General features: G+C 54.1%; 1 protein-coding gene across 1 annotated transcript; it reads left to right on the forward strand.

Moving 5' to 3' along the window:
• Positions 1-7,909: 7,909 nt before the first annotated feature.
• DLX2 (distal-less homeobox 2) lies at positions 7,910-11,382 on the forward strand. Its single transcript, XM_069579452.1, has 3 exons — positions 7,910-8,665; positions 9,168-9,352; positions 9,861-11,382. Exons 1-3 carry the CDS (start codon positions 8,275-8,277, stop codon positions 10,269-10,271), a joined length of 987 nt encoding a protein of 328 aa, XP_069435553.1. The 5' UTR covers positions 7,910-8,274; the 3' UTR covers positions 10,272-11,382.
• Positions 11,383-11,714: the final 332 nt, after the last annotated feature.

An 11,714-nucleotide genomic window follows, 5' to 3' on the forward strand; every position in this document is an offset into this window, starting at 1 on the left:
ACCTAGGAGACCTAGAACTAACATCAAAAAAAAAAAAAAAAGATCTTCTATTCATCGCTGGGTATTGGAATGCAAAAGTAGGAAGCCAAGAGATACCTGGAGTAACAGGCAAATTTGGCCTTGTAGACAAAATGAAGCAGGGCAAAGGCTAACTGAATTCTGACAAGAGAATGCAATACTGTGGATCCAAAATAGACTGCAATAGGAAGTGGGCTTATTGCCTCATGACAACTCCTAGGAGTAATAAGCATGTGCCGAAAGCAAGACTGACAATGACATGAAGAGGAGGGCCACACATAGCAGGGTGACAAAACTTCTGCAACCTGTCACCTTTAAAAAGAAACACCTATGATTTAGACGTAGACTTGCCAGAACCTCAACAACGATCATCTTAAGACTTAAGTTCCTAATGAGAACAACGAGCTGCGCTGACCTATTTCTATTCATGGACTGAATACACTGCGGAATCAAATGGTTTGAGTTCTACACTTAGCTTCTAATTCCATCTCTAGCTTTCACAGATAAAATACGTGCTGGGTTGTTTTTGTTTTTGTTTTCCTTTCTGTAACTTGCTGACAAAGTCATCCTATCCTGACTCCAAGGTCATATTAGTTACAGTAGTTAGGCTGCTATAAATATATTTTTTAAATCCCGAAAGTCAGTAGCTTAAAATATGAGAAGTTTATTTCTTGGCCAGGTAACCATTCAAGGCAAGTATTGAAGATTCCTTAGGAGAGATTCCTCTGAGTGATTACTCTAGGGCCATGTCATCTACATCGCTGATGCTGGTTCCAACCAGTAGAAGAGGAGCAGGGTAGAGTCTCAACTCTGTCTTCAGTGTTGCATCCTAGGAGCGGTACGCGTGACTCTGGTCCATTGATTGCCTAGAATTGAATTACATCTTTAATCTGACTGCAAGGGTCATGTGGAAATGGTGGTCTAGCTGTGTTCCCCAAAAAAGTCAGATTTGGGGAGACAGCACTTGGTCTATTCCACAATTTTCCATCACTATCCCAAATGATGAGGTTTTATTCTGATTAAACACTAAATTGAGGCACAGCAATTTTCCCAAGGTCACATGACTAACAAATGGCCAAGTTAGAAACTGAGCCCAGGGGACTTCCTTAGTGGTCCAGCAGCTGAGATTCTGAGGTCCCAACGCAGGAGACCTGAATCCTATCCCTGGTCAGGGAAATAGATCCCATATGCCACAACTAAGACCCAGAGCAGCCAAATAAAGAAAAAAAATTTTTTTTAAAGAAAGAAAGATAGGCCAGGGATATGGTCTTTAAAAAAAAGAAAGAAATGGAGCCCAGAGTCTATACTTTAAACCACTCCAATATATTCCTAACACTGTTTGCTTCTCTTACAAATTACTTTGTAATTTTTTAAACAACAATGTTTCCTCTTATTTCAAAAGGATGCAAGGAGCTGGGCATAGCTATAGAGGGCTTCTTATGAACAAATTGCAAGGCTCCTCTTCATCCCCCTCTTTAGTTTCCAAGAGGTGTAGAAGCAGCCTGGATATGCCACACAAGGAAAGTACTTAAGGCTCTGCACGGTCAGGCTCTGCCCAGGGGACTGAATAAGGGTAGTGCAATGCCACATGGGTTAGGAACAGCCTTCAGAGCCTCTCCTAAATTCGGTGCTGCAGGCAGCCCTGCACTCCTGACCGCCCCTTAAGACACACGGGCCATGCACTGCGGATTGGGAGGCACATGCCTATATCCCCAGACTGCTCTGGTCCACTGGAGTCAGCAGGCCTCCTCTGCTCTCAGCCCTCTGCCTGGAGAAGGAGTCCTTTTGCACTGGAGAAGAAAACCGGGCAACACCCTTGCCTTGGCCTCTTAGAACCTGCAGTGCCTAAACCAGAGAATGCCCAGTTCTTCAGATGCATGGGCAGCAGACAAGAAAACATGCATTATTCCCAGGCAATAATCCTAGGAGGAAGGTATTGGGTTTTTTGTTTGCTTTTTTTATTTAAGTATAGTTGCCTTACAATATTATGTTAGTTTCAGGTTTACAACAAATGACTCAGCATTTTTATAGATTATGTTCCCCGTATACTTATCATAAAACATTGGCTGTATTCCCTGTGCTATACATTATATCCCTGTAACTTATTTTATACCACTTAACCCTCTACACCTGTTTTGCCCCTCACCCTCGGAAGGTATTATTACTCGCATTCTACAGATGCAAACAGTGAAGCCCAGAAAAATGAAGTCCTTGCCCCAAGGTCACACAGTAACAGCAGCGGTTCAGCCCAGCAAAGTCTGGCTCCAGAGACAAGGAGTCTGCAAGCACATCCTCTCTGCGTCTGCAGGAGATGGCTCATCTTTGAGTGTGCGATGAGCGGTGGGCGTGGGCGGGGGTGGAGAAAAAGGAATCCGAGTACCCGAAAGGGTACTTTAAGTTTCAAAGGTCCGTTCCAAGTTGTTTTCCCGTTTGGTGCTGGTGGGGAAAGAAGGGGACGCCTTAACCACTGAGTAGACAATAAAGTGAATCGAACCTGAATTAAAGTCTAAGATCAGAAAGGCAGAAGGCGAAATTGGCTCTGAAAGTTTCTGAAGCAAGCTATAACTGACAATCCCCGCATGAGCTTCGGGAGGTGACCGTCGAGTTTGGACGCGCGCAAAGGGCGGGGTTCACTTCCGCCCCTCTTATGGGAAGAGTTGCCCTTTCAACCAGACGGGCAGCAGCCAGCCGTGGCTGGGCACAGCAGAGGGCAGAAAGTTCTAGAATGAAAGTAGCTCTCCCCGGCCAGCCCCGCATGCAGCCCGCGAGCGCCCGCACCTGAGCTCGCCCGCCTCTAACATTCCCTCAGGCGTCCCCGGTACCGAGCCCCGGGCAGAGGGCAGGGCATGTCAGAGACTGTTTTCCTTTCAGCTTCAAGAATAAACCTTGTTGAGGGCCATCTGTTTGCACAGCTCTTATGCCACGTGGCTGCAGCTGAAAGTGAAGGTCCCAGTGTTCTGAGCTGCGGATCGGAGTTGGCGAGGGGGGTGGGGATGAGGGGGTAACTTACTCCATCAGCGCGCACGGCCCGGCAGCGTGAGATCTGAAGCTTGTAGCCGCGGAAGGAGGAGGCGTCCCTCTCGCCCACTGACATTTGCCCGCCTTGCCTAGTGTCCGCCCCTGGCAGCGCCCCCGAGCCCGGGGAACCCTTCGCCCATTGTGGGCGCCCTGGTCGGGTCCGGAAACCCCGCTTTCTCTCTCTTTGCTTTACCCGCGGACTAGGCGATAAAGCGACAGGGGCTTGGATCTGGTTCAGGAAGACCTAGAAGGTAGTCCAGGAAATTGGTCTGAAAGTTCTAGAAAGAAGCACGCTGAACTGAGCACCCAGCGCCAGGACGCAGCGGGTCGCGGCCCTGCACGCCAACCGTCCGCTCGCTCTCGCCAGGCCCTCCGGGTTTACCCACTAGAGCAGGGGGCTCCGGTTTGCAAACTCGACGGGGACAGAACGCGGGTCAAGGAGCTGGGGCGGCAGGGTGCGCCCGCCTTCCCCTCGCGCCCCCTACAGGGACCCTCGATTGTGTTCCGGGGGTCTCCCTAGTCCGCTGGGGCCCCTCCGGGCAGGGCCGGCGCAGGCTAGTCTCCCGGAGAAGCTCCGTCCAGTCCACCTCTGGCACCGCTGCCTCGGAGCCCCTGCCCGGGACCCCCAGGCCTGAAACTCGGCCTCGGGTGACAGCGGCCTCGACTCTGTGGCCCGGACCTGCAGTTCCCGACGCCGCTACGTTTCCTGAAGCAAAAAAAAAAAAAAAAAAAGGAAAAAAGTCTCTCTAAGCCTTGGTTCCGCGATGTGGATAATTGTGTCCCGACCACATAAGACGGTTTCCAGGGCTCAGTCGTTGGCAGAACTCCTGGCGATCCTGAAACGCTCAAGAAATAAATGCTGGCCATCACTATTAGCCATGGCAATACGTGTTTTTTTTCCACGAGACTGTAAGGTACCGGGAGACAGGCACCCCCAATAGCTGGCAAGGTACCCGGCATGGTAAGCTGTCAGCGGCACTGGCTGGCTGAGACACTCAAGCTCATGGGGAAGGCCGGGGGAGGAGAGATGAGGCGAGGGGCCGCCAAAGGTGTGGAAACGCCAGAGTCTGTGAGTCAAGACTGGAGAGGTGAAGTGAGGATGCGGCTGGGGGCTGCCAGGGCTGCACAGGGCAGGCGACCCTAAGGCCATCTACTCTCTGCACGGACCCTGGGCCCCAGGCGCAGTCCCCGAAGAATTTTCCAGAGGGTTTTTTCCTTCCAGTCAGAGTGTGTCTACTATGTCCTCTCGAGTCCACGCAAGGGAGACGAAAAATGTGTGGGATTCAAGAACATTGATCCCAGCTGCCTACAGACCAGAGGGGCTGGGAGGGGCTGGCCACACCACGAGTCCCTCGAGGCCTCTTTATGGGCTGGGGTCGGGGGTGGGGGGTGGAACCAGGTTGAGGACACTTTTCTCAGCGAAAAGACTGAGCGAGAGTTGGGCCCCAGAAGATGCCACGGCCAGTGCACGGCCAGGCTGCTCCTGGAAAGATGGAGATGAGAGGTTCCCATAAACCAAGCGAAGGCACCCCACTCTAGTGCTCTTGCCTGGAAAATCCCGCGGACGGAGGAGCCTGGTGGGCTGCAGTCCATGGGGTCGCGAAGAGTCGGACGCGACTGAGCAACATCCCTTTCACTTTTCTGCACTGGAAAAGGAAATGGCAACCCACTCCAGTGTTCTTGCCTGGAGAATCCCAGGGACGGGGGAGCCTGGTGGGCTGCCGTCTATGGGGTCACTCAGAGTCGGACGCGACTGAAGTGACTTAGCAGCAGCAGCAGCATAAACCAAACCCTCTCCCGAGGTCTGTGACTTCTAGAACGAATTCCCAAAAGACCTGAAACTGCAAGACCCTAGAGGTAATACTTTGGGGACAAAAACACGAAAGAACGCCTCTCGGACCAATGGCCCGGAAATCCGTGTCCCTGGTACCCTCGACGGCAGAGTGGGGACAGAGGCACTCTAGCAACAGCGCGTGTAGGTCTCGCAACCGAGGGAAGTAGGTGAATGAGAATGAGACTGTCTGGCTGTGCGGGCGCCCACCCTCTGCCGGCAGGGGGCATCCTCTCCCCCAGGGCACCCCTCGGAGTTGGCTTTCTGTGTAATGGAGGGCGCCCAGTGGTCCCGCAGACGCGATGCGCGCAGCCAGAGGACGCCCTGGACTCCTGACCCAGGCCAGCGGTGGGGCAGGAACTGAAAGCTAGGCGCAGCAGACCTGTTCAAAGAGCCGCTCGCTGTCTTCCGGAGATCGGCAGCTGTTCAACGGAGGCTTGCAGTAAATACCCTGCGGTTTACACTATGGCAACAGAGAAAGGAGGTGTACTTAACTCAAAGGAAGTCGTTTCTACCCTGGAGCCTCAGTGTTCCTGTGTACAATGGGAACGATGATTACGTCCTTGTCTGCAAGGGTTGTCACAAGGCTCCCAAGGAAGGAGACGGTGAGACTCCTCGACCAGATAAAGTGCCGTGGGGACACCCTGGTGGGCCTGGAATCCAAAGCAGGAAGGTCTCCGCGATGATGTGGAACGTACAAGACGAGAGCGCAGACACTGAGCCCCTCCTTCCCCCATCCTTCTCTAGAAAACTGAAAGCAGAAAACGGGAAGGAGGGTGCCTTGAGGTGGAGGAGGAATTTTGGCCGCAAGAAGACATGTCTAATTACCCCAAACTCGGTCTGAGCCCCGCTAAACTCCTCTCCAATCATTATGGAGAGAGGCATGCCCCTACTCTGAACTGCTGAAGAGCCTATCAGTTCTCTACAGTACTGCCTCCTTGACTTTAGACCAAAGGGAGGAAATCATCTGGATATTGTGATGCAGCGATCAGATAATTTAGGTAAACCCAGATTTGTGCCTGGATTATCAGAATCAACATCTCAGGTCTTTACTTGATTCTCCAAATGCAGTTTTAAATTCTGCGTCACTCTCCCTCTCTCTCTTTGCTCATTGCCTCTGGTCTTTTCTCCCACACACACAAGTCCCTTGTTTTCCAGTTAAGGGGGAACTGGGGTCATATTTCCTTACAGGAAGATGTCATTTTCCAGATCTCAGCTGACCTAGACTTCATGCCATTAATGCAGGTTCTCACGGTTAACAAAATTCAACACACTTGCCACCATGAAAAAGTCTGGTGGGAACAAAGGAACAGAGAGTCAAGACTATGGAAATTGGATCTTTTATGTTTCATTTTCAATAGGAAAACAAGTTTCTACCTTAGGTCAAAATAGCTACCACTGTGATGACAGAAAGATGTGTGGTGTGAAGACACCAAAAAGCAATCTTCGTTACTTATCAAGAGGTTAAGTTTGTGACTGGAGCCCCCAAAGCAGCAAGCTGCACCCCAGTGCTGAGCCCCACCTCCCAAGGCTTTCTAAACCTGCTCATCCTTCTCCATCTAGGGGCCTTTTGTAACCAAAAGGACGGCTGGGAATTAAATCCAGGCAGATTTGAAGGCGGAGTACCTTCCTCACTATTCCACGGAGAGTGAGCTCTGTGGATGCTGGAGTTTTAATTACACACTTGCTTTTTCTGAGCAAGAAAACCAAAGATATTTTTCAAAGTATCAACTTGTTTTCCATTAGGCAGTTGTTGTAACAAGTTCTTTCAGCGACCTGTTATGTCTTTAGGACGGGGTGCTTCAGATGGCACGCACTAGCACAATTTTGTGGCTTTTAATTACTATTTTGTTCTTTTGGGGGGTTTCAGAGGCTGGCGCCTCGGCGTCATTAGACTGTCTACTGGGTCCACCGCAATCACGAACACGTCCACCAGGTGGCGCCACAAGGCAGGAACTGCGGAGTCCAGTACAGGCGAGTGTCCCTCAACAGCGGGCCATGGTTCCAACCGCGAGGAAACAGATACAGGAGTCGCTACCAGATTTAAAAGAAAAATAAATTGCAGCGATAGGGTCAAATAGGATCCTGAGATGAAAATAACTTTAAAAAGTCTCAAGTACATGAGATAAAACTTTTCTATTTGCTTCTGTAAGTTTACCAAGATTTGTAATATCAAGACAACACTCTCACCAAAGTATTATCCCATTTCTTTTTTCGTAAAAATATGGAATTTAGAGTTAGAATGAACTTGAAAGTCCATGTGATCAGTCTGGTCTAGCTTTCCAACCTAGAGAGGAAATCACCAGGATCATGTTCTGGTGGTTGTCAATTAGGTATCAAATACACGTAATTACTCAGAGTCTCAAAGTATAAAGGGAAAATGGTTTCAAATATATCATTAGCAATAATATCTTTGAATTTATATAGCTCTTCTCTCAAGGAACAAAGAAAATAGTTTAAATATTACAGTATTAATTGTTTTAATATCCCTCTGGGTTGGTTAGGAAGCAGGTATTATGGTTAAGTTAAATCAGTTGGCTACGTCTAGTGTCTAGGGGCTGACAACCGCAAATGTCAGACCCTTCCAGGAAAAGCGGAGCTGGAACTGGCCGCGGTCTCGGGATCGCTTTATTTCGATTAATATCTGAATGCTGAACTCGGACATGAAAGTAGGAATCATTGGCATCGGCCGACACTTGTACACAGAATGGGATGGAAGACCCCATTTCTTCTTCCTCAGAGGCGAAATGATCGCCTCCGTCTTCACGCCTTCTGTTTTCCTGCCATCGGCCACCTTGACTTCCCACCGTCCCCCGCCCTCCAGCCTCTCGGCTCACATTAGGCAGCAGCCTGTCTGCACCCACGACCGCAGCAGCCGCAGCGCCCGCCCCATGCCACCGCTCCCCCCACCCCCCGCCCCGGTCCGGCGTTCCAGGGCGCCAGGAGCCGTGTGGCCGGGAGCCTCGGATTGGCCGTTGCTAGGTGACGTCGCCTGAGCTCACGTGATGAGTGTTAAATGCCCACCCTGCAGGAGCCCGCCCCACAGACAATCGTAAAGCCGCTCAGGGCTGCTCACCTGCTCCCACCTCCTCCGGGAGCCCAGGCCAGGCCCCACCACCCCTGACCCCTCCGCTTTCCGCCCCCCGCCCGAGCCCGCGCTGGGCAAGGAGCCGAGCAGCCCGAGAGGCGGAGAGAGGATGCGGCCGGCGGCAGCTGTCCCGAGCAGTGCACCGTGATCGCCTCCCCCGGAGGAGGAGTTGCCTAGACCGTTGCTACATTTCTTGTTTTCCTCCCCCCTCCCCCTCTGTAATTACATTGGCTGCTGGAGGGGACAGCGAGAGACGGAGGAGGCGCCTCGCTACCCCCCTCGCGCCCGCCACCCCTGCTCTTTCCTGTCCCGGGCCAGGATGACTGGAGTCTTTGACAGTCTGGTGGCTGATATGCACTCGACCCAGATCACGGCCTCCAGCACGTACCACCAGCACCAGCAGCCCCCGAGCGGCGGCGGCGCTGGCCCGGGCGGCAGCAACGGCAGCAGCCTCCACAAGCCTCAGGAGTCGCCCACTCTCCCGGTGTCCACAGCTACCGACAGCAGCTACTACACCAACCAGCAACACCCGGCTGGCGGCGGCGGCGGCGGCTCGCCCTACGCGCACATGGGCTCCTACCAGTACCACGCCAGCGGCCTCAACAACGTCCCGTATTCAGCCAAGAGCGGCTACGATCTGGGCTACACCGCCGCCTACACCTCTTACGCGCCCTACGGGACCAGTTCGTCCCCGGCCAACAACGAACCTGGTATGCTTAAAGTTGGCACCACGGGTGCCAAATCGGGTCTAGTTACTGGGAGGTGGGGGGCGGATAAAAATGTTTGGGGCGGGATCTATCTGGAGCCCTGGCCTTTCACATTGCTTGCTCCCTGCTCGCCTCGCGCCCTTTACCCTCCTAAATCTTCAATCGGCCGAGGGTCACCGGATATCCCTCAGGTGGTGGGACCTCAGGTGGTGGCACCAGGCGGCCTCTCGTCAGCCGAGGTACATGCCTCACGGTAGCCTCATTTCCCTACCTGCTGCTGCTCCTCTCTCCAAGGTTTGCGCCGGTCTTCCCCTTCCCAGGAGGGACCAGCTCCCGGGTTCGTTGGCGGCATGGGTCGGCGCGTTGCAAAGTTGAGCCAGAGAGCAAAGCAGCGTCTCCAATAACCCGCCTCCCAGCTTAGGCAAAGTTCCACTTTACCCTCCCTGCGGGCGGGCACTCGTGGGCTCCCACGTTGCGTGTTTCTCACGATTCCATTTCATTGCAGAGAAGGAAGACCTCGAGCCTGAAATCCGGATAGTAAACGGGAAGCCAAAGAAAGTCCGGAAACCTCGAACCATCTACTCCAGTTTCCAGCTGGCGGCTCTTCAGCGGCGTTTCCAAAAGACTCAATACCTGGCACTTCCCGAGCGAGCTGAGCTGGCGGCGTCTCTGGGCCTCACCCAGACTCAGGTGAGGGTTCACGGCCTGGGAGGCATGAGGAGGGCACTGGCCTGGGATGGCCGGGAAGCAGGCAGGTTGAGGACTGTATTTTTCTTAAGTAATTTTAAGGATTTCGAGGCCGCGCCTTGAACCTTTTGCACCGGAAGCTGACATCCTCCAGGTGATGTGATGGAAGGGAAGTGCCAGTGTGGGCAGAAATCCCGTGCCAATCCTTCTGCGCACTGCCGATTAGGCGGGTACAACAGTTGGCCCTCCTGACCCCCTCCGCGGTCACCATCAGTCTCGGCGCACACACATCGGCTGTCTTGGTTTGTTGTTACTGTTGTCGTTTTGAGAATACCGCTCCTAGGAACAGACACAGCCGCCAAGGCCGCAGCACGTGATCCGGTTACCTGCCCAGGCTGACAACCCACCCCACTCCCACCCGCGCCCCTTAGCGGCAGTCTTCCTAAGTTTCCTCCCTTCCCCTATCCCAGGCCGTTTCCTCCACTAATGCTCAGGTCCCTTTTCCACAAAGGTCAAAATCTGGTTCCAGAACCGCCGATCCAAGTTCAAGAAGATGTGGAAAAGCGGTGAGATCCCTTCGGAGCAGCACCCGGGGGCCAGCGCCTCGCCGCCTTGTGCTTCGCCGCCAGCCTCGGCGCCGGCCTCCTGGGACTTCGGCGCGCCGCAGAGGATGGGGGGCGGCGGCGGCGGCCCGGGCAGCGGCGGCAGCGGGGCGGGCAGCTCCGGCTCCAGCCCAAGCAGCGCGGCCTCGGCGTTCCTGGGCAACTACCCGTGGTACCACCAGGCCTCCGGCTCCGCTTCGCACCTGCAGGCCGCCGCGCCGCTGCTGCACCCGACGCAAACCCCGCAGCCGCACCACCAACATCATCACCACCACGGTGGCGGCGGGGGCGCCCCGGTGAGCGCCGGGACGATCTTCTAACCCCCGGAGACCGCGCCAGAGACTGAGAGTGCAGAGACCAGTTATCCTCACTGCTCGTCCCCAGAGCCAGAGGGCCCCTCCGTCCGGCCCGAGGATGCCACCCGCCGCTCGCGGAGGTGGCTGCCCGAGATGGCCTGCCCCCAGGCCCTGCTACCCTCGGGGACTGGAAGGCGTGTTCTCGCGCGCCGGGCTCCTCTCCGAGACACCCGGCATCCGCGGGAGAAACCCTGCCACGGCGGCCTTGCCGACCCGAGCCCCGCCTCAGACTAGCTTCCCCTCCCCTCCCCGCCCGGCGAGGCAGCCCGGCGCCGTTTTCGCCGCGGGCCGCGAGCTGAGTCCCGGAGAGGGACGCCTCCCCCGCCCGAGAGGCTGCCCGGGCCCTCTGAGGCTCCTTTCTCCTCGCCCGCCCCCAGGCTCAGCTCCTGTCCTCTGGGGTTATTGACCTCCCGGGTCCTGCCTGCCTGCCCAATCCCCCCACACGCCCCCGTGACCCCGACGGCTCGCCGCTTTTTTTTCTGCCCGGCTGTTGCCAACACTTGGAGCCCGCGTCCCTCCCCCGACTTAGCTCTCCTCACAGGAACGCTCCCCTCCCTTCCTTAGCTCTCTCCTCATCCTTCACCAGTGGAGTTTTTTTATTTTTATTTTTTTAAAAGTTTAGGTGCCTTTGCGGATGACCTCATTTTGATGTTGGGGAACAACGATTTTTTAATATGTGGACACTGCAAAAAAAAATGTGTTTAAATTATCTTTTTTAAAACTAATTCAGGATTATTAGCCTGGACTTGGACATAGCGTTTGTAAATAAACGTGTCTGTGCAGATTTTCCCACTGATTTATTTGTATAAACATACTCATCTTTTCAGACATTTTTTTTGTAAACCCCCACTTATGAAAACTGCGGTTTAGCAGTGACCTCAGCACCCCTCCGTTTTCTTTTTCCCTTGAAAGATTTTCTCAGTTTAAGCTACTGATTTGGATTTATCTTATTCCTAAAGTCTTTGTTCTTGAAATGAAAGGTATTTTGGGGTTATTTATTATGAAAACAACATGCTCTTAATGTTGATTTTACAATATGAAGAGATTATTTAAATAAATTATTGTTTTCATTGGATGTGTGCACTTTTTCCTTGGTGTCACAACCTGGAAGCTCGACCTGCTGCCCAGGGGGGACCTGGGTCTGTCAAGAGTGACAGGCTGCGAGCTGCAGTGAGGTGCGGCGAGGCGAGGACAGGCGCACTCAGCGCAGAGCCGCCGCGAGGGTTCCCGCTCTGCCCGCATGCGAGTCCCGGCTCGAGGTTCGCCAGCGCTCGACGCGGTGAGTCACTCAGCGCCGGGTGGCTCCAGCCTCCACCCGCCCGGCCCCTGCGGCGCCGGCGCCAGCGCCACAGCCCCGCGTCCGGGCGGTCTCAGCCGCCCCCGCGCCCGCGGTGCTGGCCGGGCAGT

This window comes from Ovis canadensis, chromosome 2, assembly GCF_042477335.2.
Source record: "Ovis canadensis isolate MfBH-ARS-UI-01 breed Bighorn chromosome 2, ARS-UI_OviCan_v2, whole genome shotgun sequence".
NCBI lineage: Eukaryota > Metazoa > Chordata > Mammalia > Artiodactyla > Bovidae > Ovis > Ovis canadensis.

Excerpts from the sequence above, each read along its gene's own strand:
- DLX2 (XM_069579452.1), top strand. The coding sequence starts at position 8,275 with ATGACTGGAGTCTTTGACAGTCTGGTGGCTGATATGCACTCGACCCAG. Across the intron at positions 8,666-9,167 it reads CCCGGCCAACAACGAACCTG|AGAAGGAAGACCTCGAGCCT; the intron begins GTATGCTTAAAG and ends ATTTCATTGCAG. Across the intron at positions 9,353-9,860 it reads TGGGCCTCACCCAGACTCAG|GTCAAAATCTGGTTCCAGAA; the intron begins GTGAGGGTTCAC and ends TTTTCCACAAAG.